This window comes from Morus notabilis, unplaced genomic scaffold (assembly GCF_000414095.1).
Source record: "Morus notabilis unplaced genomic scaffold, ASM41409v2 Scaffold205, whole genome shotgun sequence".
Lineage (NCBI taxonomy): Eukaryota > Viridiplantae > Streptophyta > Magnoliopsida > Rosales > Moraceae > Morus > Morus notabilis.
Window position 1 is genome coordinate 356,468 of NW_010363285.1, and position 27,631 is coordinate 384,098.

General features: G+C 36.7%; 3 protein-coding genes and 2 long non-coding RNA genes across 6 annotated transcripts; 2 read left to right on the forward strand and 3 right to left on the reverse strand.

The window, feature by feature from the left end:
- Positions 1 to 221: 221 nt before the first annotated feature.
- Positions 222 to 1,853, reverse strand: LOC21407242. The gene is made up of 2 exons (XR_002902700.1): positions 1,302 to 1,853; positions 222 to 1,031 (listed from the first exon to the last, which is right to left on the reverse strand). It is a non-coding gene; the product is annotated as an uncharacterized LOC21407242 (long non-coding RNA).
- Positions 1,854 to 1,936: 83 nt separating this feature from the next.
- LOC21407243 lies at positions 1,937 to 8,744 on the reverse strand. 2 transcript variants are annotated; one of them, XR_002902699.1, is made up of 10 exons: positions 8,628 to 8,744; positions 8,087 to 8,182; positions 7,841 to 8,014; positions 7,701 to 7,741; positions 6,802 to 6,888; positions 6,665 to 6,688; positions 5,619 to 5,773; positions 5,430 to 5,533; positions 5,231 to 5,347; positions 1,937 to 2,819 (listed from the first exon to the last, which is right to left on the reverse strand). It is a non-coding gene; the product is annotated as an uncharacterized LOC21407243 (long non-coding RNA). The 2 variants fall into 2 exon arrangements; XR_002902698.1 differs by lacking the exon at positions 1,937 to 2,819 and adding an exon at positions 5,008 to 5,133.
- Positions 8,745 to 11,090: 2,346 nt separating this feature from the next.
- LOC21407244 (pentatricopeptide repeat-containing protein At3g04760, chloroplastic) lies at positions 11,091 to 13,108 on the forward strand. The gene has a single exon (XM_010103922.2). The coding sequence runs from the start codon at positions 11,316 to 11,318 to the stop codon at positions 13,077 to 13,079; it is 1,764 nt and encodes a 587-aa protein (XP_010102224.1). The 5' UTR covers positions 11,091 to 11,315; the 3' UTR covers positions 13,080 to 13,108.
- A 264-nt stretch (positions 13,109 to 13,372) lies between these two features.
- LOC21407245 (pentatricopeptide repeat-containing protein At1g08610) lies at positions 13,373 to 15,606 on the reverse strand. The gene has a single exon (XM_010103923.2). The coding sequence runs from the start codon at positions 15,534 to 15,536 to the stop codon at positions 13,752 to 13,754; it is 1,785 nt and encodes a 594-aa protein (XP_010102225.1). The 5' UTR covers positions 15,537 to 15,606; the 3' UTR covers positions 13,373 to 13,751.
- An 878-nt stretch (positions 15,607 to 16,484) lies between these two features.
- On the forward strand, positions 16,485 to 27,503 carry LOC21407246 (exportin-4). Its single transcript, XM_024169418.1, has 33 exons — positions 16,485 to 16,617; positions 16,732 to 16,865; positions 17,373 to 17,460; positions 17,745 to 17,853; positions 18,042 to 18,140; positions 18,575 to 18,617; positions 18,861 to 18,932; positions 19,088 to 19,183; positions 19,351 to 19,581; positions 19,963 to 20,146; positions 20,622 to 20,733; positions 20,821 to 20,909; positions 21,029 to 21,165; positions 21,393 to 21,489; positions 21,595 to 21,657; positions 21,844 to 21,953; positions 22,245 to 22,349; positions 22,636 to 22,709; positions 23,149 to 23,224; positions 23,623 to 23,814; positions 24,148 to 24,219; positions 24,602 to 24,673; positions 24,756 to 24,820; positions 24,918 to 25,020; positions 25,095 to 25,226; positions 25,353 to 25,496; positions 25,651 to 25,758; positions 25,863 to 25,913; positions 25,988 to 26,065; positions 26,358 to 26,471; positions 26,626 to 26,822; positions 26,951 to 27,020; positions 27,174 to 27,503. The coding sequence occupies exons 2-33, from the start codon at positions 16,761 to 16,763 to the stop codon at positions 27,360 to 27,362; spliced, it is 3,477 nt and encodes a 1,158-aa protein (XP_024025186.1). The 5' UTR covers positions 16,485 to 16,617; positions 16,732 to 16,760; the 3' UTR covers positions 27,363 to 27,503.
- The last annotated feature ends 128 nt before the right edge of the window (positions 27,504 to 27,631 follow it).

Here is a 27,631-nt window from a genome sequence, read left to right on the forward strand (position 1 = left end):
CAAGACTTCACTATGTTGAAACAGACATTTGAAACTCAAAAATAAATGCTTGGATCAAAATTAGACCTCAGCATTTTCTTAACCAGCTCATATTCTTTTCCCAAAATTTCTGGCAGGCAATTGATTTGATCACCCACCACCTTGAAATGATTAATAGGTTCATAAGATTTGTATTCAAAACCATTGCAAGAAAAATGAAGAAATACAAAAGGGAGATCACATAATCAAAAACAATATCCAGCTTGCCATCAAAAGAAGGTGGAGAAAAAGATTTATCCGGTTTTATCAATCCATACATCATCCAAGCAAATGAAGAAGACTGAAGAACACGAAGTGACACGGCCAATCTATATAATTCCCTTCAAGCCGACATCATTTTTGTGATAGTTGCAAGACAATGACAGCAACTGTACATAATTTTGCTTTCACATCTTATGCATTAATATTACCTATAGCTCCAAGCGTTTTCACTTTAGGGTGCATACCAGAACAAGTGAAGTTCATCCACAAACATAGAAAGTGAACGCTTCTTCGCGACAACTAATTTCCTGCATGGATTTACACAAAATGAGTAGTTGTCATGAATTACCACATACATTACTGCCTAACATAGCAAAGGTGCCATTAGGATTAAAACCAAATTAAAGAAGCCCATCAAAAAAAAAAGAGAGAGAAAAACATCAACACCAAACAGGAAAATAAAGAAAACTAGGAATGCCACGCAGTGCCAAAATCGCAGCTTAGCAACAAGAGAGCCCTGCTATGCATCATAACTTCACTTTCAATATCGCCATGGGAAGACGAGTTGCTAAGCGCCTTGTACTGTTTAAGCAGCCATGAACGCGCGTTTAGCCACTCGGTACAGCATAAGAAGTATGTCTGTTGAAATTCCCAGTTTGTGATCTTTGTTCCAAAACCAAGCATTGACATTTGATTATGCTCCGCGGCTCAAAGTTTCATTCTTTGTGGATGTACTCGCCTCTTCATTCAGCGTAGCGAATTGGGACGGATGAATGAACCCCACTTCATCCCTGGATGAGACAATAACATTAACGTAACAACATCTTAGGAAGCAAACCGAAAAATAAGTAAATAGAATTCTCTTGCAATTTATCGAACACTAGGTGTGCATGTCGAATTGGAAAAGGATAAGCATCTTGCACTCTTTCACTCGCAAATTGTATACAAATAAAGACATAAATACAACAAGAAAAGTTTGTACGCAACTACGAATATGTTTTCCTTTTTCTATTTGCTCTGTCCAATGCTCACATGAGTAACATGAAGATCCTGAAACTCACCGAATAACTAAAGGAATGTCGGATCTGCCTTTTCCGAAAGGCCACAAACAAGGAAAACCTCGGAAACACTCTCGACCGCCATCAACCATACTCATCACTCAGCCCCCTCTTTCCCAAGAATTTTTCTCTCAATGCTCTCTTCCTCTCTGTTCCAATGGCTGCCTGGCCTTTCCTCATCTTCTTCTTCATCTTCTTCTTTGTTCCTCGTTTATCTTCTTCTCAGCATCATCTCAATCGAAGGCAAATAAATTAGGCTTAATGCAGCTCCGGTGAAATTACTCTTAACAAAAGAAAACAAAAAAAGAAAAAGAAAAAGAAAGCTTTTCTATATCGTAATAGGCTTGAAGTTGAGTGAGTGCGTTAAAAGATTACAGGATGAAAATTTCCATCAGAGAGCTTTGCCTAGGCCCCCTCCACTTGTCCAACCAGTAGCCAAGTACTCCAACCCATTATCCGAAGCCCATCTTGTCGCTTATGAGCCAACGTGTCAGACAAGTCAATCGAGGTAGTGACACCTTTGTCACTCTCTCCTCCCATTCCAGACACGTGGAAAGCTTTTTAAACCCGCTTGATCAATATAAACTGACATCTTGTCTCTTTAAAAAAAAAAAAAAAAAAAAAAAAAAAAACCCTGATATCTTGCCCCTTATCAGCTAACGTGTTCAACTCATCGCAGGGACACCTTTCTCAATCACTTATCTTGCAAATTATTTTCCAACGTTGAAGGGCTCGAAGAATTCTTGGAAGAATCCAAATCTGAAACTCCAAAAGTTTCCTGAGGAAGCCGTGATTGAATTGCTAGATGTTCTTTAAAGTTCGACCATCTTGCAGAACCTCAACAAGAAGGAAACCGATCAGCAATAAGAAAGGACTGAGGTTGTTCCCAAAACTCCAGCAGCACGGAGCAGTAAAAGGGCTCTACCCGTTTCTGCCCGGCTAAAGACGGAGTCCCAGAAGGATGAAAGGTCGGTACAGAGAGCATATAGCACTAGTCGCTCACTAATGTTTTTGGAGAAGACCATTGAGAAATTAAGTCCAGTGGAGATAGAAAAATCCAGACAAGCTAGGCGCTCAGTGAGTAATAGAGTGAAGATAGACTATAAGGTTATTTTGCATACATACGATGAAATCAGAGTTCCATTTTGCTCTAATTGGAGAACTTAAGGCAATACTGTACATGATGTTCTGTTACATATTTCTTGATATGAACAAATGCATGCAGAGATTATCACAAGTATATATCTCAAAAAAGACCGGCTGAGGTTCTGTTACAACTTCTTGATATGAACAAGGAATGCAGACATCATCAGAAATAAAAGACTAATGGGCATGCAAACATCATTAGAAGTATATGCTAAAAAAGACTCGTTAAGGTTCTGGTACACCTTCTCTGATATGAACAAAGGACTAACGGTACCTTCTTTGATATGAACAAAGGACTAACGGTACCTTCTTTGATATGAACAAAGGACTAACGGGCATGCAGATATCATCAGAAGTATATGCTCAAAAAAGAGTCTTCTAATATAATTAGTGTTATATAACAGGTGGTTGATTATCAAAGTTCAGATTTTTTTAAGTTTAAAGCCTTGGTGTCAGAAGACACCAATGAGCCTTTCAGAGACCCGTTCATAATTCTAATGGTGAAGCTCTGTGAAAGTTTTACCCAAACTATCGGATTTATACCAACTTAGATGGTCATTTTAAGGTATTTGGTCTAATCGTTTACTCAAACTACATTTGGACATGTAGATAGTTTTATTATAATAAAACGGGTTTAGATACTAATTTTACCATCATATTACTTAATTTTAGGGACGGTGACACGGGGACTTGCACTGAGATGATTCACTGCCTCAAAAAAGTTTTTCACTTGGCTGGCATGTTTCCAAAATTAACTGTCATTACCGTTACTATAAATCACAGCGCTAGATTCTTTCAAGCAAACGGAAATGATATTGTTGCAGAGACAATTATTGACTCTCAGATTGTTTGCACAAATTCTGAGTTTTATTTGTGTTCACATGAAGCTAAATGTGTAAGACACCCACAACTTTGTATGTTTACGTTTCTATTTCATTTTTTACTGTCTTATCTTTTTTCTAGCTGCTAAAATTGTAAGGTACTCTAAATTCTGAGGCTATATCACATCAACTGGGATGAGATTGGTTTAACCAAAGATGAGCTCGAGAAGATGGTGTACCAATTTTGCCACGGGTTTCAACCAAGCAAAGGTTCAATCGCTAATGGTAAGCCTCTATTTATTTATTTGAAGCATAACTTTTGTTTGTTCTTTTAATTTATTTACATATTTTATTTTTGTAATTACTCCTTTAAGGTACGCCCAGCAAGCTGCGTGTAAATAGAGAAACGTCGTGGACTCATCAAATCCGATGACCTGTGAATTCACCTTCTGACATCCATGTCCTCATTTGACAGTTTCAACCTAGCTCTCAGATAGACTTGAATCTTCAAGTTTAAAGGCATAGTCGTCTCTCTTTTTCTTGAGCATTAGTATCATTCAGATTAATTAGAATCTCAGGAGATCTAAAACTTTTAAATCGTTTGACTAGTCTGAGTATATGCTTCTTCTAATGAGGTCTGCATGCATAGTAGTCTTTTGTTCATATCAAGGAAAGTACAACAGAACCTCAGCGAGTCTTTTTTGAGCATACACTTCTGATGATGTATGCATGCCCATTAGTCCTTTGTTCATATCAAGGAAGGCGTAACAAAACCTCAGCGAGTCTGTTTTGAGCATACATCATCAAAAGGAGGGACTATTATACATGCAGACCTCATTAGAAGAAGCATACGAAAACTCAAACGATTTGGAAGTTTTGGATCACCTGAGATTCTAATTGACCTGAATGATACTAAGACTCGAGAAAAATAGAGACGATTATGTCTTTAAAATTGAAGATTCAAGTCAATCAGAGAGCTAGGTTGAAACTGTCAAAGGAGGACATGGATGTCAGAAGGTGATTCACAGGTCATCAAATTTGATGAGTCTACGACGTTTCTCCATTTACGCGCAGCTTGCTGGGCGTACCTTAAAGGAGCAATTGTAAAAATAATATATGTAAATAAAGAAAAATAAATTAAAGAACAAACAAAAGTTGTGTTTCAAATAAATAAATAGAGGTTTACCATCAACGATTGAACCTTTGCTTAGTTGAAACCCGTGACAAAGTTGGTACACCATCTTCTCAAGCTCATCTTTGGTTAAACCAATCTCATCCTAGTTGATGTGATATAGCCTCGGAGTTTGGAGTACCTAACAAAAAAGATAAGACCATAATTAATGAAATAGAAACATAAACATACAAAGTTAGGAGTGTTTTACACATTTAACTTCATGCGAACACAAATAAAACTCAGAACTTGTGTAAACAATCTGAGAGTCAATAATTGTCCCTGCAACAATATCATTTCCGTTTGCTTGAAAGAATCTAGTGTTGTGATTTGTAGTAACGGTGATGACAGTTAATTTAGACACATGTCAGCCAAGTGAAAAGCTTGTTTGAGGCGGTAAATCATCTCAGAGCAAGTCCACATGATACCATCCCTAAAATTAAGCAATATGATGGTAAAATAAGTATCTGACCTGTTTTACAATAAAACAATCTACATGTTCAAGTGTAGTTTGGGTAAACGGTTAGATCAAATACCTTAAAATGACCACCTGAGTTGGTACAAATCCGGTAGTTTGGGTAAAGCTTTCACAGAGCTTTACTATTAGATCTCCAAATGGGTCTCTGGAAGGTTCGTTGGTGTCTTGTGACACCAAGGCTTTAAACTTCGAAAAATCTGAACTTTGAGAACCAACCACCTGTTATATAACCAATTATATTAGAAGAGTTAGTATATGCAAATACCACTAAACATATATGAGTGAGGGCCTAAAAAGATTAAGTATTTAAAATTACCGAGACTAAAGGAGGCGCGAGTCCTATTTTAAGTGCATACACGCCCGAAATTAAAGCAGGGTAGTATTGTATCATGTGGGGCAGAACATAACTGGTCTTGAAATTCAGTCCTCCTAGCTGTTATTAAAAAAAGCCCCCATTAATGACTTTTTAAAAAATAATAATAATACTAATGACCTTTTTATATTAAAATGCTTACTTTGACATTAATCTTCGTCAGCATATCTTTCCAAACATTCTCTTTTATGGATGACAGACATTGGCTCACGATTTGATGCCTCAGACAAAGCTTCTTCCAGTCACCTAAACCAAAATAATAAGAAAATCCTGTATTTAGTGATTCCAATTAGCAAAAGAAAATAAGTATGAATTTTTATAAATTACTTACGAAATGAAATAGTTTTGACCTTTTAGGCAAAAGGCATAATATAAGTTGTACCGGCTTTTTGCCTAATTTCAGTCTTTTCCACATTCTCTCCCCCCTAACTTCGTTGCTTCCTTTATATATTCATTCTACTCCTTCGTCACTAAAGAGGGCTAAAACTGGCATTTTCAAAGAAAGAAAACAAATAAAATAAAATAAAAAAGTATAAGCAAACAAAATAATAAGCAAAGTTAATCATTTTTGTTTCCAATATATAATAATATTAGTACTGGCATTAATATCAATTTAAAGGTGACGAATGAGCTAAAACTGGCCAAGTAGCTCAATTAAAAAAGGAAACAAATAGTTCAGCCACAATAAATAACAGGAGAAAGAACAATCAAAACTAAAAACGACATTGCGCAGATAAACAACCACGACAATTATTATATTAAAAAGAAAAGAACAGACAACTATGCGACAACGGATATGAGAAAAGAAAAACGACAACGACAGGAGTGCAAACAACTACAAAATAATTTAACAAAAGGAAAACATCATCAGATCATGCATATACAACAGTAGCAGTTAAAGATACAAAACGACATCCAACTGAGAAACGACGAGAAAACCGACAGAACAAGAAAACGATAATATTTTAAAAGACGAGAGACAATGACAAGAAATAACAAAGATGAGTTTTAAAACAACAAGGACAATTTAAAAGAAAGAACGACAATCGTACAGATAAAGGACAACAACGCTAAAAAGGAAAACAACAATAGCATTTAAAACCATATTAGGGTTAGCAGAAAAATAACAAATTTAGATAGGATAAACGAAGACTAGAAGGAGATTGACAGGGGGCATGCAAAATCAGACTCATAAACGACAACAGCAATTAAAACTAAGAAACGACATCAAAAGAGGGTAGAGAAAGACGACATAAGCGTAGAAAATATAACAACATCACAGACAATAAATATAAAAAGATGACATTATATGTGGATATAAGGTTGACAGCATTAAAGAAACGACAAGAACAATGTAATGGTAAGGAAATTTAATACCTCGCGGGGACCACCAAACATCAACTGTAAAAATAAAAATAAATAAACATGTTAGTAAAATTAAATAAGTAAATATTCTAGCAAAAAAATTAAATAAGTAAATTAATAAATTTGTAGAAAATTACAAAACAAACGACCTTTGCTGCTGGAAGTAACTTCCCTTCAACTTTCAGCATGCTTTTTTCAATATGTAGCAGGGGCTCAGCATCAAAAGTAGAGATAGCCTAGAGAAAAATTACAAACAGAAAACATAAAAAAATGAGTAAAAGAAGACTAGTGATTTGAGTGAAAAATTCAGGTCATCAAAACAAAAACAACCATATGCAAAAATTGAGTGAAAAATTGATGCCTGAATCAAGAAGTATGAAGCACCGTATGCAAATGAACAACTATTGAGGGACCCCCACAAGAAAACAAACCAATCAGACAATTTTTGCTTCAAGGATCAAACCATTGAGTGAAAAATTGATGCCTGAATCAAGAAGTACGAAGCACCATATGCAAATGAACAACTATTGAAGGACCCCCACAAGAAAACAAACCAATCAACAATTTTTGCTTCAAGGATAACCATTGAGTGAAAAATTGACGCCTCAATCAAGAAGTACACAATTTTTGCTTCAAGGATCAAACCATTGAGTGAAAAATTGATGCCTGAATCAAGAAGTACGAAGCACCATATGCAAATGAACAGCTAGTAAAGGACCCCCACAAGAAAACAAACCAATCAGACAAGTTTTGCTTCAAGGATCAAACCATTGAGTGAAAAATTGATGCCTGAATCAAGAAGCACGAAGCACCATATGCAAATGAACAACTATTGAAGGACCCCCACAAGAAAACAAACCAATCAAACAATTTTTGCTTCAAGATCAAACCATTGAGTGAAAAATTGATGCCTGAATCAACAAGTACGAAGCACCATATGAAAATGAGGAATTTTTGCTTCAATGATGAAACCAATGCTTCCGTTTAGTCACAAATGTGTGTGTGTGTGTGTGTGTGTATTTACATGTATGTATAATTGTATGTGTACCTCCATAATGGATCCAAACCTCTCTTGAGGCTTTCGTGCTTCTGTTGGGAATGAACAGTGTCAAAAGCCAAACAAAAAACAAAAACAAATAGGAATATCAAAAAGTGAAGAAACTAAGAGGAATTGCCCAAAATCAATACCAATCCATGTTCAGTTCGTTGGAAGACGGCCCGGCTTTCTGCCTCTGTGAGCGTCTCGTCAAGCTTCTCTTTTACCATAACCTCAAGCATTTTCAGACCATCATTTGATAGTATTGGAATTGTGGCCGAAAGTACTTCATTATCAGATTCTCGGGACTTGAGAAATGCCTGCAACTATTAACATATAAAAAAGCAAATTAAAATCAATAAAGTAAAAAAAAAAAAAATCAAGTGAAAAATACGTACTCTGTATTCTTTAAAAGTTTCTTCGGCATTTTTTACCATAAAATGGTTAGATTTCAGTGTTGTAAGCATGAGATCATTTTCCATTTTCCTTTTCACCTGCACACAACCATTAAGAACTCACGAACGGCTTAAAACAGCAGCACAGATCTCTACTCATTCATTCAGATCTAAACGAAAGAATCATTTACTCTCGAGAAAAGAAATGAATCTGAAAACAAGAAAAGAAAAAAGGGAAAGAAGTAGCAAAATTCACCAATTTAGGTTTAGACTTCTCACACAATCCAAAAATAATAATAAAAAAAATATATCAACAAATAAACAGAGAAACTAATGTTAGATTTCGGATTCTGAAAACAACAAGCATTTGCGAGGATAAAATCAACAATGAAGAAGAAATTAGGATCACATCTAAAAAAAGAAAAACGAGCGGTAAAATTCATTAAGTTCACGCAACAAGAAAGAAGAAATTAGGTTCACATTTTCGATTCTTGTTCACAAGGAAAACAGACGCAAAGAAAATGAAGGAGTTTGAGAAACTTACCAATGGATCTTGAAGCTCTTGGAAGAATCTCGCAGAAGAAGCTCTCTGAAGAAGCTCTCGGAGGAAAAGGAAATTCAGAGCAGAAGAACGGAGTGCGACGAGCAGTCTTGGAGGGAAAGAAAGAAAGAAAGAAGGAAAGGCGACGGGAGCAACGAAAGGCGCAATACATTAATGAGAAAGTGAGTTTGTGAGGAGAATGCATATGGGCCGAAACCCACATTCAACTTGGGCTCACTCGAATTGGGCTGTGCAAACGAATAAACCCTAATTTTTTCATCGAGAAACCTAAAATCTCATAAAAATACAAAATATAATAAAAGGCCACAACTCTTTTTTATTTATTTTTGGTTAAATTCTGTATTTTTAAAAACAATAATTACATGTGGTAGAGTCCAGCATAACTAATATAAAATCCCTCATTTAAATTAATGGTTAAAATTAAAAGTCCATTTTATTTTTTAGGTGCTTCACGGGTGGGATTTTTTGAGGGGTTGCATGGTAAGCTAACCATGATGTTTTGAAAGCAACTCGTTAAATTTGGATTTTTTTTTTCCCAGACCTTTATCTTATGGCATCGCTGCATAATGACTTACCTTTAACGTCCCTCCAATATGGCCTTTTTTGGTTTCTTTCTTTTTTCTTTTTTCTTTCCTTTTATTTGTCCTTTTCATTTTCATTTATTTTTCTCATTTGGTTGATTCACCAATCAGGTATTTATACGATAGACCGATTGGGACTTATGAAGACAATGTATACAGGGTATCATATCAAATAACTTTTTTTTTTTTCTCATACAGTCATTCTTCAAAAAGAAAAATAAAAAATATTATTCTAAATTAGAGAAATACACACTCTAACTCAAGCCAAAGGAAAACTTTAATTTCAATAATAGATCAGTTCTATTAGAAAATTCTGATGAAGCACACTAAAAAATAACACGCACTCCATGCTTCAACAACGGGACATTGAGAGGGCACTAACTTAGGTCCCGTTCTTTTCGTTGATTCGAGTTTTGCTACAGTAAAAAGCTCTCACACAACATTACATCTCAACTCGAATTAGCGAACCGAACGGGCCCTTATTGTCTAAATAATTAAATAGCGTTGCATATATGTAACTTATTGTAAAGAAATTGTATTTATTTTAGATTTATTTTACAAAAAGGAAAAAAATTTGCGGTGTTGAGGTCCTTAGTGAATGATCATTATATGGTTCGGATCATGGTTCGTGGCTCGCTACAGTATTTTCTCTCACAAAAAACATACGTAAACTGAAAATAGTTATGAATCATGATTCTAAACTCATAAACTAAACGTATATGTTTTGGAATCAAGATTGAGTTAGGGGCTCAATCAAAACGAATTAAGGGTTTTTTTTTTTCAATTTAAAATAACAAATTGGTTTATGGCTACTATCATAATCTGTGTTATTCGATCTGCGAACATCTTTAATGAAAACATATTTAATAATCAAAACACAATAAAAATCGTAGTTCATTAAAAAAATAAGGATCTTTTGTTGTAGAGGCCCCTAGTGGTAGTGCGTGATTTTGATTTTTGGACATGGTCAAGATCACATAAAAAAAAAAAACCAAAATAGAACATATAGTTTTGATACAAATATGAAGGTTAAAAATAGAGAGCTATCTATAGTTCTTTTTTCAAGACCTACTGTGAAAATCTCCAAAATCAAAATATAAAAGCAGGATAAAGAAACGGGGAACTTCCTCAATATGAGTTGTACTTTTTAACTACTATTAGTTCATGTTATTTTATGCGTTTGACTAAGATTTTAGTAATTTGATTTATGAATATTTGTTAGGGCTCTTTTGGCACGGGCCTATCGACGTGGAAAGTGTAAAACTCGCGGCCTCATTTGGTTGGTCGATGTTATATGTACATCGGTCATACCCTGTCAGTGCGTCGGTCGACAGAGGCTAATGAGCTTCTAAGTGTGATTTTTGGCGTCGAAGATGGCCCGAGTGAAGATGTTGGCCCCGGCTGGGTTAGGCTAAACCCGGATGACCCCGAGGACAACGGTATCCGAGGGCGACATCCGTTGCGATTCCGGCTCTAAGATAGTGAAGAGTTTCAGATGAAGACTTCTAGTGAGCATACGGCATGGGAGAGGAATGTAACCGGTTTATGGAGGAAGTTCCTAAGCATGTAATTGAGTTATATCCATTTGTTTGTGAATAGAACGATTTCGACGGACGTAGTATGTTGGACGGGATAAGGCCCAATTTCCTTTTTTTTTTTTAATTATTAGCTGATTAGAAAATTTTCTTTTTCAATGCGATTGTATCTTTTTATTTTTCCAGGGGAAGTCGATCTAGGGCACTTGACCTTCAATCGGACGGTTTAGAAAAGCTACGTATTCTGTATATGAGTTACGGTACTGTAGTCATGCCCTTATTTTTTGTTCCTTATAATTTGTCCTCCTCCAATTGACCCACACATTTTGAAGCCCGCTTTCAATCCCAAATTTCGGGACACGTGAGCGTGATGCGACCCTTATCCACGAGAAATCCAATTGAAATCTTGTCCGAGGTCATGTGGTAAACGGAATCAACCGCCAACTTCCAACTTCGCTCCTTTCCCTCTCCTTCTTCTTCTTCTTCCAACCATTTTCTGCAAAACCATGATTTCTAATCCCTGAAACTCCATAACATAGAAAAATCATCCATCAATGGCAATAATTTCCACCGAGTTTTTGCCTCAGACCCTCCCTTTCTCTCCACAACCGAAACAACACACTTCAAGACAATCACATACTTGTCTCAGCTGCAGAAACCCTAGCCAAAGCTCAACGGACATCTACAGGAAGAAGAATAAGAAGCCGCTGAGAGTTAGGGTTTCGGTCGAGACGAAATCCCCCAATTCGCAGAGCAACAGCGATTTCTCAGAGTCTCATTTGCTGAAGGTCATCAATAGGTCCTGCAAATCGGGAAAGTACAACGAAGCGCTCTACTTTCTCGAGCTCATGGTGAGCAAGGGTTTCAAGCCTGACGTCATTCTCTGCACGAAGGTGATGAGAGGGTTCTTCAATTCGAGGAACATCCCGAAGGCGATTCGGGTTATGGAGATTCTGGAGAAGCATGGGGAGCCTGATTTGTTCTCGTACAATGCGATGATCAGCGGGTTTTGTAAGGCGAATCGGGTTGAATTGGCGAACAAGGTGCTCGATCGAATGCGGGTGCAGGGGTTTTCGCCCGATACGATTACGTACAACATAATGATTGGGAGTCTCTGCAGTAGAGGAAAGGTTGATATGGCTTTCAAGGTTTTGGATGAGTTGTTGAGGGATAATTGCAAGCCGTCCGTGATTACTTACACGATTTTGATCGAGGCGACAATTAGTGAGGGCGGGGTTGACAAGGCAATGGAGGTTTTGGAGGAGATGTTGTCAAGAGGGCTTTTGCCTGATATGTTCACTTACAATGCAATTGTTAGAGGGATGTGTAGAGAAGGAATGTTGGATAGAGCTTTTGAGTTTGTGAGGAGCTTAGAGGCTAAGGGTTGTAGTCCCAATGTGATCTCTTACAACATCTTGTTAAGGGCGCTTTTGAACCGCGGAAAATGGAGTGATGGTGAGAAGATACTGAGTGACATGGTGTCAAGAGGGTGTGAGCCAAATGTGGTGACTTACAGCATCTTGATCAGCACGCTTTGCCGCGACGGTAAAGTCGAGGACGCGGTGAATGTGCTTAAGGCGATGAAGGAAAAGGGGATAACCCCGGATGCTTATAGCTATGATCCGTTGATCTCTGCGTTTTGCAAAGAGGGAAGATTGGATTTGGCAATAGAGTTCATGGATTACATGATCTCTGATGGTAGTTTGCCTGATATTGTGAATTACAACACTATCTTGGCTGCTTTGTGTAAGAATGGCAATGCTGATCATGCTTTGGAGATCTTTGAGAAGCTAGGCGAAGTGGGGTGTCCTCCAACTGTGAGCTCCTACAACACAATGTTCAGTGCATTGTGGAATTGTGGGGAGAGAATCAAGGCTTTGGAAATGATATCAGAGATGGTTAGCAAAAGGATTAACCCTGATGAAATAACATATAATTCACTCATATCTTGCTTGTGCAGAGAGGGAATGGTGAATGAGGCTATAGGGTTGCTGATAGACATGGAAGCTGGTGGATTCAAGCTTTCTGTTATCAGTTACAACATTGTTCTTCTCGGGTTGTGCAAAGCTCGTAGGATTGATGATGCCATTGAATTACTCGCGGCAATGGTTGAAAAGGGTTGTCGGCCAAACGAAACTACTTACACTCTGTTGATCGAAGGGATCGGATTCGCAGGATGGCGAGTTGAAGCTATGGGGCTCGCCAACTTGCTTTTTGATATAGAAGCAATCTCAGAACATTCCTTCAAACGTTTGAACAAGACCTTCCCAATGCTTGATGTTTATAAAGAGCTTACTTTGTCGGAAATTAAGAACTAAGTTATGATGACTTGCTTTTTTGAGCCGTTTCAAACGATTGTCTTATTCTTTTTCTCGTGATTTTTGTTGGGTTATTATATCTTTGTTCGAATTTCAGCATGAAGCATGAAAGCGAATTTAAAAGAAATTTCAGATGGAATATAGGGGAAACGGTCCACTCCATTCATGGAAAAAAAAAGTACAAATAAATATAAAAGGGAATAAAGCTCCAAACAGAGACACTCAATAAAACATCAAAAACAAGAAGAAAGAGGAAAAGATGTGTTTTCTTTAAGCATACAAATATGGTGCTGAGCTTGTTATGATATCCAAAACGAGCAACATATTTTGATGCATTCAAGGTGACAGAATGCTTATGAAATATTAGTAAATGAGTTCACAAAACTAATAAGAGTCTCTTTCAAGTAATTACTTTTGCTATAAGTAAAAGTCTCTACCCAAGTACCCATCGGGTTTTCATAAAAAGAGATACGAGACCACAAGTAAAAGCCCGAAGTATTCAAGATATGCATGACAGCCTCAAACAGGGACTCAGAAATGCTTACTTATCAACATGCCTAAAGGATAAAAAATTTCACCTGCAAAATTGATTTCTAATACAACATCAAGCATGAAACAACTCTCCTACAAGCCTAGAATTAAACAAAGTAAAAAAAAACTTTGCATAGAAACTCAGTTCGTTCCAACATGATTGGTCTCTTCTCCCAAAACCTTCAATCTAGTCAACTTTTGACGCAGCTCATAAGCCTCCTTTGACATACCAGCAGCAGCTATACCTTTGATGATGGTCAAATAAACTGATTCGTTAGGTGTGCATCGACTTGATATCATCATTTGCAGAACTTGTATTGCAATTTCCACCTTGTTAATTTTGCATAGCCCATGGATCACTGATCTAAAAGTACTATTTCTGACCTTTTGACGTCTCCTGCGCATCTCCTTCAACATTTCTGCGGCTTCCTCAAATAGATCTGCTCTGCAGAACCCATAAATCAAAGACTGATGGGTAATATCGTCAGGAGAGATTCCAAGTTCCATCATTTGAATATACAATCTCACGGCTTTCTCCATATAACCCATTTTAGCAAATCCATCAATCACAATGTTATAAGTGATCAAACCAGGAGAACAGCTGGTGCCGCTCAAAAGAGCAAGTAGTTGGAGGGCCTCATCCACCATTCCCTCTTTACAAACAGGGCCCAGGAGAGTGTTATAAGTGACAATGTCTGGTGAGCAATTCTCGGATACCATTTGAGTGAAGAAGTCAATGGCTCGATCCAAAAGCCCAAATTTACACAAACCATTGATCAAGATGTTGTAAGTAATAACCGTCGCAGGCTGCAACGTTCTGTTCATCATGTTCAGGATTTCATCCACTTCATCCCAGCAACCATTGCTACAAAGAGAGTGGAGAAGAGTATTGTAAGTTACAGCATTGGGCTCCATCCCGTGAGACAAAAGATTATGCATAACTAAAGTTGTATCCTCAAATTTTCCCTGTTTACACGTAAAGTTGACTAGAGAATTGTAGGTAATTATATCGGGATAACAACCTTCAACTGCCATCTCTTCAAGTACTTCAATGGCTCGCTCAACACCTAGGTTCCTGCAGACTAGGTCGATGAGAATAGTGTATGTAACGAGATAAGGAGGACACCCCTTTCTCAATTGGTCCTTCCAAAATCCAACAGCCTGATTAAAATTCCCATTATCAAACATGTACCTTATAATTGTATTATAAGTAATGACATCTGGAGGGCAACCACTCAAGCTCATTTCTTCCAAGAGATCAATGGCAGATTTTAATTGCCCTCTCTTACAGAGGGCACTGACCATCATGTTGTATGTGATGATGTCCGGAATCCCACCAGACATAACCATGACTCTCAAGACCTTGGAAGCATTATCTATCTTATCAATTTTGATAAGGCCTCGGATTAAGTTTGTGCAAGAAGGGAAGTGCGGAATCTGGTCCCGGCGTCCCATAACATCAACCAACCTTGCTGCCTCCATCACTTTCCCGCGGGTGCAAAAGTGCCGAAGAATATCATTGTTGGTTTTCTCGTTGTTCCCAACAAATCGTCCTTCTAAATTCAACGTTGAAGGCTCGTGAGGCCTCCTTGTACTACTTGTTCCCTGTCCAATTTTTCTCTCAACGTCCATCTCATAACTATCAGAAGTCCACTCATCTTGTTCAACTTCATCTAAGCTACTAACGCTAACACTTCTCTGCAAACTTACACACCCCGAAAAATGCGCGCTTCTTTTGGAACTGAAATCTAATCTCCACCGTAAAGGAAATTGAGTACTATGATTATTCTTGTTCAAGCAATTTATGTGAAGGACAGACATTTTTACATTTGAAGAATGGCCAATGCCACAACAAGGACCATCCTGTTTCGGAATTCGGTCATGACCACCAACCAAAAAATTCTGTTGGGAAACTACATAACCCATTTATCCTACCTCTTTTAGGTAAAAGAACCAGAAAAAGAGCTTTTAAGACATGTAATACTAAGACCGGATAATTTTCATACCAAGACAGATTCTCCCCGGGAATAGCCTGGCCTTAAAATGAACTGTACGTCTCTGCTTTAGAATGAAAACCAGACTCTGCAAAAGTTCCAAAGCAATAAAATCAACACCAGAAAATTATATGGAGGGGAACGAAATGAACAAACTTCAGAAAAATAAAAATAAAAAAGCATAAACTTTCAGCGCTTAAAACCTTCAAGAGGAGACAAAAAATAAAACCATATTGACTATTAATATCAAAATTGAATAAACATATTGCAACACGACTAATATGATTCCATTAAATGACAGAATGAACTCCTAAAACTGGGTTACAAGAACTATTACAAACATGAAATCAGTTGACTGTAAAACTAATGGGAAACGGATAATAAGCCAGAGCTAACACCATCCATTAGCAGAAGAGCTAGCTGGTCGAACCCAAATTTTTTTTCTTTTAAAAGAAAATTGCAAGAGAAATTAAATATTTACCAGGAATTTGGAAGAGGAAGAAGAAACTGAAGCCTGGGAAGAAGAAGGTCTCTGGGCAGCGGCTGATTGATAGAGTTGACAGGGGATGTTTTAATAACTAGGTTTCGCATTTACGGCTTTTAAATATTTAATTTAATTTTTATTAATAAAACCATGTTTTTTTTTCCTCTAAAAAAAAAAAGAAAGAAAAAGAAGCCATTAAAAAAAAGGGAAAAAAAACCTAGCTGGGGAAAAAAATAAGGTGTTACCCGAAAAAGGAAAACTACGAGGGATGAAAATGAAAAAGAAGAAAGATAAGGGGATAAAGAGCATAAAAAGCAAGATAAGGGCAGTTTGGCAAAATATAAAAACTTCAGAGGAGGCACGGGACATGAGACAAAACTCAAAAGCCACATTCTATAAGAAAAATTTCCATGAATGAAAAATTTCCTCATTCTCACACTCTGTAAGGAAAATTTCTTCCTTGTTGTGCTGTAAAAATATCCCAATACTCACAATCGCTATTTCGTGATTGAAAATCTTCAGGAAATAGGTATTAAACTATCTTCATTTCTTCGATTCCATGAATGTCTAATATTGTTATGGAAGTGTTTGATGAAAGAAGTAGTAGAGATTGAATCTTTTTCATGGTTTTGATTGATTGAAGTTAGAGAGAGAGAAGTGGGTGAAGTGAAGATGCAAGGGTTTCAAGAGAGAGGTGGTGGTGGTGGGGCCCCTCCAGATTTGGCCCAGCTTCAGTCCACCATGCGCGCCATCGAGCTTGCTTGCACTTCCATTCAGGTTTTTGCTTTTAACTCTTTCTTGTTCTGTTTGCTTGTCTAGTAAATTAATCGAGGAGTGTTTGTGATAATCAGAAAACCCCACATTCCCGTTTTCCGAGAAAAGAGTGGGAAGCGTTGAAATGAGGGGAGGAAAATCAGATAACCCATGATCCCAATTGGTGAGAAAAAGGTCTCTAAGCTCTTTTGAAGATGGGTGTTTGGAATTTTAGTTCGTAAAGAAGCGGAAATGGAAATGAGATTTGCTTGTTGGGTTGCTGAAAATTTTGCTTTGTGGAGAGTATTCTTATTAGTTGGAAATTATGAATATACAATTTAGATATGAAGAGTAAAACATGCTTAAAAGTGTTAATGTGATGTTTGTCTGAATTTGTGCTAATATATAGTTACTTCTGGATATAATCTTGTTGTTTGGCTTTAACGCAATGGTTTTCTATCAATGCTGATATTATGTTCTTTATATCTCATAAACTAGCTGCAGTAATACGTGTTTGTTGCCATTTATCAGATGCATATGAATCCTGCCGAGGCTGAGGCGACTATATTGTTGCTGGCCCAGTCCCACCAGCCATACCAAGCTTGTAAATTCATCCTCGGTAAGTTTATATATATATATATATATGGAATTTTTATGCGCGTGCTATATACTTAAATTTTTGTTTTTCTGGACTAGTTAGCCACATCATAAGCATATTCTTAGTCCTCAGTATACTGGATGTAGATTCAGATAAAAAAGACAGATTTACATTGGAAAGAACATATTTTGCGAATCCTAGCTGATACTGCTAAATGATAAGGATTAGCTGTAGTAGCGATATGCAGTATTTAGTAGTTCTATTTTGAATTGCCAGCGCTGATTATGATTCCTTTTACATATCAGAGAATTCTCAGGTGGCAAATGCAAGATTTCAGGCAGCAGCAGCAATCAAAGATGCAGCTATAAGAGAATGGGGTTTCCTTAGTCCTGATGACAAGAGAAACTTGATTAGGTTTTATCATGTTTATATGCTTTTTATGTTTTTCACTACAAAGAATGATCTTTACGTATCCATATCTTTGCTATATGTACATGATAGTTCATTTGATTGTGAAAGTGCTAGTTGATCTTAAATATTTGGTAGTTTTCTACTTAACCGACATGCTTTCTGATCATTCCCAAATACTTTTCTTCTTGCAGTTTTTGTTTGTGCTTCACCATGCAGCATGCTAATTCTCCTGAGGGCTATGTTCAAGTGAAGGTTTCTTCGGTGGCTGCTCAACTGTTGAAAAGGGGCTGGTAAGTGGTGCATATATTAAGGGCCCGTTCGGTTCGCTAATTCGAGTTGAGATGTGATGTTGTGTGAGAGCTTTTTACTGTAGCAAAAAAGTTAGATGTGACTGTTTCTGAGAGCTTTTTACTGTAGCAAAACTCGAATTAGCGAAATGAACGGGGCCTAAGTCATGTGTGCCTGATAAAGCTTGTAATATATTCATTTCCTTTCATTGCTTTCATCATGGTATAATTTTATTTCATGCGGATATGGGCTATTTCCAAGAAGAGTAGTTAGTACTAAACTCTGTGCCAACTTCATAACCGAGCTTTTGTTGCAATTTATTGCAACTCCAGGTCAAATAAAAAATCAGTCATAGGATAGATTTGAAACTTTAAGTGTTTCTACAAAGACATACAAATGAGTACTTTCTCCTTACGTAGCCATATTTTGCGTGTAGGCTTGATTTTACAGCTGTTGAGAAGGAGTCATTTTTCTATCAGGTACTAAACTTTCTCCATATCTGGATTGGTAATTAAGATGACAAGTTAATCATCGGCATGCTGTTAATCCTTTCAGCACACCCGCTGTCCCATATTACCAACCATAGCACTGATTGCTTTCGTCTAAAAATTCTGTCTGATTTTCAGGCAACCTTTTCTTAACGTTTTTTTTATTATTTATTATTTTTTTATTTTTTTGTTAAATTTAATTTTATGGCATTTCTAATCATTTTGGAGCTGCAGGTCAACCAGGCTATTTCTGGAATCCATGGTGTAGATGTGCAGTTTGCCGGAATAAATTTCCTGGAATCTCTGGTATATGTCTTTCTCTGGATTACTTCAAGTTAAATAATGTAGGTTACTGACGAGTTTTTCTAGAAACTGTGTTGTCCCTTGGTTCTAGTTTTTATTAGTTCTGCATCAGTGTTTAAGATGTTGCCAGATTTTGGGCTAAGAATGTCTTGTCTTAGGTATCTGAATTTTCCCCTTCTACGTCAACTGCAATGGGCCTTCCCAGGGAATTTCATGAGCAATGTCGAAAATCATTAGAGCGAGACCACTTGAAGGTATTCTGTTCTCTACTGCTTCTGGATCATTTGTGGAGGACATTTTCATTTTGTGTTGTTTTCGGTTTATACGACTGGCATCTTCTTGCTACTATCAACCCTGTGTATTTGTGATTTTTCCTGATTTGTTTTTCTCCATGGCATTTTCACTTTCTCTTTTATAATAGACATTCTACTGCTGGGCACGAGATGCTGCTTTAAGTGTCACAAATAGAATAATTGAATCCAATTCTGCAATTCCTGAGGTTAAAGCCTGCAATGCTGCTCTTCGGCTCATGCTTCAAATCCTGAACTGGGATTTCCTGTATAAGAGCAGTGGTGCAGCATCTAGTGTATTCTCAGGTGGAGTCAGGCAAGATAATGATTCACCTAAGAGGTCTGAGGTTAATCTGGTGCAGGTATCTAATTCTCCCTATATTCTTCTGTTTGTGGTTGAACGTAATTCTATTAAATGAAGCCTAATGATAAGCTTGTTGATTCGTAGCGCTTATGCGGATACTAGATAATGCCATTTCCTAATAGACTATAGTAGCTGATTCCTTCTCAACATGTTCTTCATGTATCTTCAGTGTCATTAGCTGAAAAGTATGTTTTCACTGAAAACAACTATCAGTAGTGGTTGACTATTTATGTTGAGTCACCGCTATTTATGCCTCTAACCTTCCAGTTCTTCTTTTTTGCTATATTTACTGACACTCCGGTAGGCAGCGTAGTGATTTTTAAGTCATCACGGTTAATGATTAACACTTACTTCTTGTTCTCATATTATGCTGTTGCAGCCGGGTCCTGCATGGCGCGAGATTTTGGTCACCAGCGGGCATATTGGATGGCTCTTGAGCTTATATGCTGCATTGAGACATAAGTTTTCATGTGAAGGTTACTGGCTGGACTGCCCTATTGCTGTCTCTGCTCGAAAGTTAATTGTTCAGTTCTGCTCCTTGGCAGGGACAATATTTCCTTCTGGTAAAATTAATTCCTTATATACTTGTGCCTTAATCATCAGATATATTATTTTTAAAATCTGAGGTGTTTTCTTGCTTTTGTATAATAAATTTATGACGCGAGCATCTGATAAAATCTGTTGAAACTTCATATTTTAATTTAGTTGAATTTTTTATTTGTGAGCCATAAATGTTTTAAAAATCTGTTATCACAAATGTCGACATGCGTAAAGAATTCAACAGGGTTTGTTCTTTTATTGCTAACTTTTACTTTTGTGCTTCCAGAGAAAGTTCAACGTTTATGTTTAAGCCGTGACAAAAATAATGTGAAAGAAAAATTCACTTATGCATGAGCTGTCAACCTCTAAATTTACTTCTATCTGACCTTAGTAATTGAAGTTTTTCAATATTTCTTCATTAGTTTGGGGTTTTTTTTTTTATTATTTTTTATTTATTAGAGCACTACAGTTCAATTTGTAACTTGCTCAATATTCTAGATAATGTGCAAATGCATGAGCACCATTTGCTTCAATTGCTTTCTGGGATAATAGCGTGGATTGATCCTCCTGATGCTGTTTCAAGAGCAATAGAATCTGGAAAGAGTGAAAGGTTCACGTTCCTCACAACCATATTTCACCGTTATATTAATTGTTCCTTTTATATTTCTGATGCCCTCACGCTCTTAGTGATCTTCAGTGAAATGCTTGATGGTTGTCGTGCGTTGTTATCCATTGCAAATATTACATATCCCACTGTGTTTGACCAGCTCTTAAAATCAACAAGGTTAGTTGCAAAGTGACTTATTATTAACTTATAATTTCAATCAAGTCAAATCATGTGTTGCAATATTGTTGAATTGTATAAACTTTTTTTTTTTTTTTTTTTTTTGTAACTGCGTTTATGCCCTTTGGCACCCTTACCTTGTTATCAACCTTGATGAGCGAAGTTGTTAAGAACCTCATGAATAATGACTCTGAAGAAGAGACATGGAGCTGGGAGGCGCGTGATATTCTACTAGATACGTGGATTGCCCTTCTCGTGGTATTTATTTTCTCTTCACATCTTTCCTTCTATAAATAGAAGAATAAGGCAACACCGCAACCCACTTTTTTTTTATTGTATCTTATCGATCTTGAAGGGCAATAGTGTAATCTTCTGCTTGAATTGTTGAAGCCCTTGTTCTAGTTTGTAGCAATATCACTGTCGTTTATGTATATCTTTTCCAAACCAATCAAAAAAATTTAAAAATTTCTGCCATCTTCTTTCAGCCAGTGAATAGGAATAGTGGGAATGCGTTGCTTCCACCTGAAGGAAGAAGTGCTGCAGCTAATCTCTTTGCCTTAATTGTGGAGTCTGAGCTAAGGGGTAACTTTTTTGATATGTCACCTTCACTTCTGCTCTGGTTCAGCAATCACACTTGTTTGTTTTCTTGTATTATCATCCAATAACAGTTGGTCCTTTGTGGCGTAGCTGCTTCTGCATCGGCATTTAACGACGATGTCGACTCGAACTACCTTCAGGCTTCCATTTCTGGTATGCCAGAATACTACAAGAACTTACATATGGCACATTAATTGAATTAGCTAAAAAATTTGAACTTACATATGGCACATTAATTGAATTAGCTAAAAAATTTAACTAGTTTAATGGCGGTAAGAATTTAGATTTGCCGTATGACTTTCATTAGTCTTTTAAGTTTTTGTTGTTTGATAATGGCAGCCATGGATGAAAGGTTGAGCTCCTATGCTCTTATTGCGAGAGCAGCAAGTGATGTGACAATTCCTTTTCTCATTGAGGTGTTTGCTAAGGGCTTTGCTCGGATTACTCAGGTGTTCCTTTGCCTTCTGATTTTTCTCAATCATAAGTTTCTTGAATGACACCAAGTATCTTGTCAGAACTGAGGAAACTAATCAAGGGGCTCGCATTCTTAATTGTGTTTTGCTTTGCAATCAATGTTTACGCATTTTTCCCTTTTAAGTTCGCATCTCTGCTTCATCAACGCTTTTGTGTTTTTTTGACATAACCTGTGTTCTGTCTTCTTTATGGAGAAACATAATAATCCACGAAGTACATTCTCTGCTTCAGCTGCTCATTTCTAAAGTTATTTTACTTGTTCATAGGGCAGGGGCCTCGTTGATCACACTGAATGTTTGGAAGAACTCTACTCATTGTTACTCATCATTGGCCATGTAATTGCTGATGAAGGGGAGGGAGAAACACCATTGGTAACTGTTTAATATTTTGTTCTATGATAAAATATTTTGCTTGTTTTTTAAGTCCAATTCATATTGTTGATGTGCATTCAAAGATTCTTGACAGTTACTATATGCTTTATTGTGCTGTACTTTCCTGTCTTCTCTTCACATTGGTTGTTAGTTTGCACACAACTGCCAAACGTTAGTAACAAACTACAATCAACAACCCTACAATTGTATTTAGAACATGTCATAAAAAGACAATCTGTGTCTGCATTTATTTTAAATGTATTTTTTTTCACCGTGCATTTATCAGGTTCCGAACGCCATACAAACCCAGTTTTCTGATATTTTGGAGGCAGAGAAGCATCCCGTTATTATACTTTGTAGGTAAAGTGTTCTCTATCAGTAGACCAGATAATTCATTCCTTTGTAGGAAATTGGATCTTGCCTACATCCTATTAACTCGACCCTTGTAATGGAAAAGTAATAATAAGCTTTTGAAGAGTGTTCAAACGTCAGATTATCCAAATTTCTTATCTCTTGCTGGACTTTGCAATATTTTAGTCATTTACTTGTCCATCTCCACATGTCACTGTTTTAGAAAATCCATGCTGTACAAGAAATCAGCATGCAGGTCTCATTGTGTCATATCATGTTTTTGTTTATACCCACATGCTAAACCTTTCTTTTTTCTTTAAAAAAAAAATGCTATGCATTCTGATTTTTTTTTCCTTGTCATTTTCTGTAGCCAAAGTAGGTATGTACTGTGTAGTAATTTGTTTGCTAAAAGGAACTAATTTATGTCTGCTATTACAATTTTATCCAGCTCAATCATAAAATTTGCTGAGCAGAGTTTAAATCCAGAAATGAGAGAACTGGTGTTCAGTCCCCGACTTATGGAGGTAATATTATAGAATACTCATGCATCAACTGACTATTCTTTTCCTTTCTACCCATTTTGTATTCTGCCATGGACTATAATCCATAGATGATCACTGTAGAATTTTAATTTGCTGAGAACTTGTTGCTAAACTGTTATGTCCTTAATAGTGATAATATGTAAAACTATGGTATCCAAGGCACTTCAACTGTATAAAATGTGCTACTCTACCATTAGCTTCTACTTTGTGTTAATTATCATGTCTGTGTGTAGTGTTATCAAGCTGATAGTGTATCTGCCGTTTCTTTATGCTGTTCTGAGAATGAGCTTAAAGAAGGTTTTTTTTTTTTTTAAATTATGTGAATTTACTAGTTGTTGACCATGCTACCAATTTAGATGGTGACCTTATGCTTTATGCAGGCTGTTATATGGTTCCTTGCAAGATGGTCTTCTACGTATTTAATGTCCCCTGAAGAGAATGCAGATCTGAACTCTAGTAAAGTGTTAGTGGAATTTTTTGGACAACATAATCAAGGAAAACCTGTGCTTGACATTATAATTCACATATCCCTGACAGCCCTTGTATCGTATCCAGGAGAAAAAGATCTGCAGGTATGTGTTAAAAGATTCTCATTGCTTCAGTCTTGGAGAGTTCTGACTTTGAGAAATACTTTTGTTTCTGATTTTGAGAAATAATTTTCCTATTCTCTTGTTCGCTTTATGCCTATGAAGAAAACTAAGAGAGTATCCACAAACCGTGCATGCATCTATGCTTGTTTTGATCCTTTTTATCAGTAATGTATGCATGCATACATAAATATGAATTAACTTAAGCAATATGATTTTGTGTAATATTTTGATTTGTGGCTTTTAAATTTGAAAAATGTTAGATTCTGGTCCTGATAAAAAGATCTGCTGGTGTCATTATTTGTGCTTATTTGGCAGGCCCTCACTTGTAACCATCTACTCCACGCACTTGTTCTGCGTAAACATATTTGTGTTCACCTTGTTCAACTGGTAAGTCTATTTTAATTGCTGTAGTTTCTAAACCTCTGGAATATATCACCATAGTTTGATTCTTAAGACATATTCGTAATGACCTTGTTGTGCTGGTTACTTGTGTCCTTTTAAGATGAAGAAACGAGACTGACTGCTCATATGGAAGAAATTTTAGATGTATTATGCTTCTTAAACTTCTCTAGGGCAAGGTTATTTTCTTTGAGACATCTTTCTGACCATTTTGAATCTAAAATATGGATGACCTCGAGTGAGTGTAGGTCTTATTTTCACTTCCAGTCAGTTCTAAATATTCTGATGAACCCAAAAAAAAAAAAGTACGTTTATAATTTTTCTTGTATCTTTTGTCAATCTGTCTTGATAAGCTCAATATTACTGACAGGATTCTTGGCGCGACCTAGCAAATGCATTTGCTAATGATAAGAATTTGCTTTTGCTTGATACGGCGCACCAGGTAGAACATGATATGCCTTGCTTATAGTTGCTTAATCTAATTGCCTTCTTTGTTTAAGCACCATTGTTTCTTCTTCACACAGCGGTCACTTGCTCAAACACTTGTTCGTTCAGCTTCTGGCTTGAGGAATTCAGAGTCATCAAATCAGTGAGTTTTCCATTTTAAAGGCTCTTTCGAACTTTTACCTCTATCTTATTGAAGTTATATCATATACATTTTAATCCCTGTCCACTATCTCCTTTAGGTATGTAAGGGATCTCATGGGTCATATGGCAACATATCTTGTGGAACTGTTGAGAAAGAATAACTTGAAAAGTATTGCTCAACAACCAGACATTATCTTGTCGGTGAGGATACGAACTTTACAATCCATCAGTTATTCCTTTTACAACCAATTACATAACATCTCATAATCCTTTAGGTCAGCTGCTTGTTGGAGCGGCTTCGTGGAGTTGCTAGTGCATCAGAACCTCGAACTCAGAAAGCGATCAATGAGTTGGGATTTGCAGTAATGAACCCTGTTCTGGTACTTCTTAAGGTTTACAAAGATGAGGTATTGTTCATATTCTGAGAAACTGTTTTCATATACCAAAATTTTTCTCATCTTTGGGTGTTGCATTGAATTCCAGCAATTTGAGGATCCACTTAGTTGTAACAACCTTTTTTTTTTACTGATCAGTCTGCAGTTGTTTATCTGCTGCTCAAGTTTGTTGTCGATTGGGTGGATGGACAAATAAGCTATCTAGAGGCTCATGAAACTGCGGCAGTGGTTAATTTTTGCATGAACTTGCTTCAGCTTTACTCTTCACACAATATTGGCAAGGTACTATTCCTTTCTTTTCTTTCGACTGTCGTCTTCAAGACCTAAATATTATCTCATTTGACAGGAAAATAACTGAGTAGGAACATAGTTGACCATTTCGATCGTCGAACTCATACCATACCCAAATGTTATTTTTTACCTAATGTTATTCCAGATATCATTAAGTCTTTCAAGCAGCTTACTCAATGAAGCGAAGACTGACAAGTACAAGGATTTACGCGCTCTTCTTCAACTCCTTTCTAATCTTTGTTCAAAAGATCTCGTATGCTCTAAGTCTTTTACTTCTTTGCACTTATAATTTGGCTCTCCCAACTCCCAATACTAGTAACCTTTTGTGTAAGCTTAATCCGGAACACTGAATTGCAGGTTGATTTTTCATCAGATTCTAACGAGACACAAGGCACGAATATATCTCAGGTAAGTCAGATTTCGTTCCTCTAATTAATATAATATAAAGATTGGGGGTGTCTAATGCATTATTGATCATGCAGGTCGTGTACTTTGGTCTTCTTATAATTACCCCTTTGATAACTTTGGACCTGCTGAAATATCCCAAGCTGTGTCATGATGTAAGCTGCTAAATTATTATTATTATTATTATTATTATTATTATTATTATTATTGTTATTATTATTATTATTGTTATTGTTATTATTATTATTATTGTTGTTATTGTTATTGTTGTTGTTGTCGTCGCTGTTGATTATCATTATTATTATTATTTAAGTATTATTATTATTGTTGTTATTGTTATTGTTGTTGTTGTCGTCGCTGTTGATTATCATTATTATTATTATTTAAGTTCCATGGTGTCAACCTGGTGATATTTTGTGAAGCTAAATCTGGTATATTCTTGCGCAGTACTTCTCTCTGTTATCACATCTGTTGGAGGTTTATCCTGAAACGGTTGCACAACTAAACACTGACGCCTTTTCTAATGTACTTGGAACTCTTGATTTTGGTCTTCACCATCAGGTACGCAATTATTCATCCATTACTTATGATGTAGCTTTAAGTATAGCATAAAAGTATAGCACAACTTAATTTGTTCTTTTCTTAGCCCGTGTATTTTTTTAGAAAGTTTTGCTTGTACAAGAAATTGATAACTGGTTCCTTGTCTACCGGCTAGGACATAGATGTGGTAGATAACTGTCTGAGAGCTTTGAGAGCTCTTGCTTCTTACCATTACATCGAAACAAGAGGTGGTAAAACCGGACTTGGCTCGCATGCCGCTGGGCTCAAGGACCAGGGTGGGAATCTTCAGGAAGGCATCTTGAGCCGGTTCCTTCGTTCTTTGCTGCAATTACTCCTTTTCGAGGATTACAGGTACTTTGGTGGTAAACAAACTCAATGATGCACCTTATTACTTACAATTAAGCGTACTGCATGCATCTATTCGAATGTGACAGATTTTTTTTTTTTCACCTAATTTGAAGTTCGGTTTTTTACTTCAGTCCGGACCTGGTCAGCAGTGCGGCGGATGCTCTTCTTCCGTTGTTACTTTGTGAACAAGGCCTCTACCAGGTATTTTCATTCTTACATATTGAAGAAGGAAAAAAGGGCTCCACTGGTTTATGCTTTCGAGAAACTTTTAGTAATAAAATAACAAAATATATTCGTTCTCAGTGTATTCTTGTTCTCTTTTTGTTATCGTCGTTGGCATGTTTGATGTCACAGAGATTGGGCAATGAGTTGATAGAGAGACAGCCAAATGAGACGCTGAAATCAAGGTTGGCGAATGCATTGCATGGTTTAACAAGCGCAAATCAGCTTATGTCGACTCTAGAGCGCAAGAACTATCAAATCTTTAGGAAAAATCTAACGAGCTTCCTCATTGAAGTAAGAGGATTTTTGCGGACAAAGTAGAAATGCTTCACAAGATGCTTCATGCATACGTAACGTTCTTGGAGAGAAACGGGAAGGAATTTTTTTCTTTTTCTTCTTTTTTTTTTCTTTTTGGGTTGTGGGGTTCAATTTTCTCGCGTGTACAAAAAAAAAAAAATTGGAACAGACGAAAGAGCTGTTGGCGATGTGCTACTTGTAAATCCATGATTGTGAATATTCCAAGTAATTTCATTGTTGTGATTCTATACGAGTGATTGATTCCAAGTAATGGCATTCGTACTTGTTTTGTT

What these genes read in the sequence shown, in the direction of transcription:
- LOC21407244 (XM_010103922.2), top strand. Translation starts at nt 11,316, where the DNA reads ATGGCAATAATTTCCACCGAGTTTTTGCCTCAGACCCTCCCTTTCTCT.
- LOC21407245 (XM_010103923.2), bottom strand. Translation starts at nt 15,536, where the DNA reads ATGGGTTATGTAGTTTCCCAACAGAATTTTTTGGTTGGTGGTCATGAC.
- LOC21407246 (XM_024169418.1), top strand. Translation starts at nt 16,761, where the DNA reads ATGCAAGGGTTTCAAGAGAGAGGTGGTGGTGGTGGGGCCCCTCCAGAT. An exon ending in GCTCTTAAAATCAACAAGGT is followed by an intron (nt 20,910 to 21,028) that starts TAGTTGCAAAGT and finishes CTGCGTTTATGC; the next exon opens with CCTTTGGCACCCTTACCTTG. An exon ending in AAGGCACGAATATATCTCAG is followed by an intron (nt 25,914 to 25,987) that starts GTAAGTCAGATT and finishes TTGATCATGCAG; the next exon opens with GTCGTGTACTTTGGTCTTCT.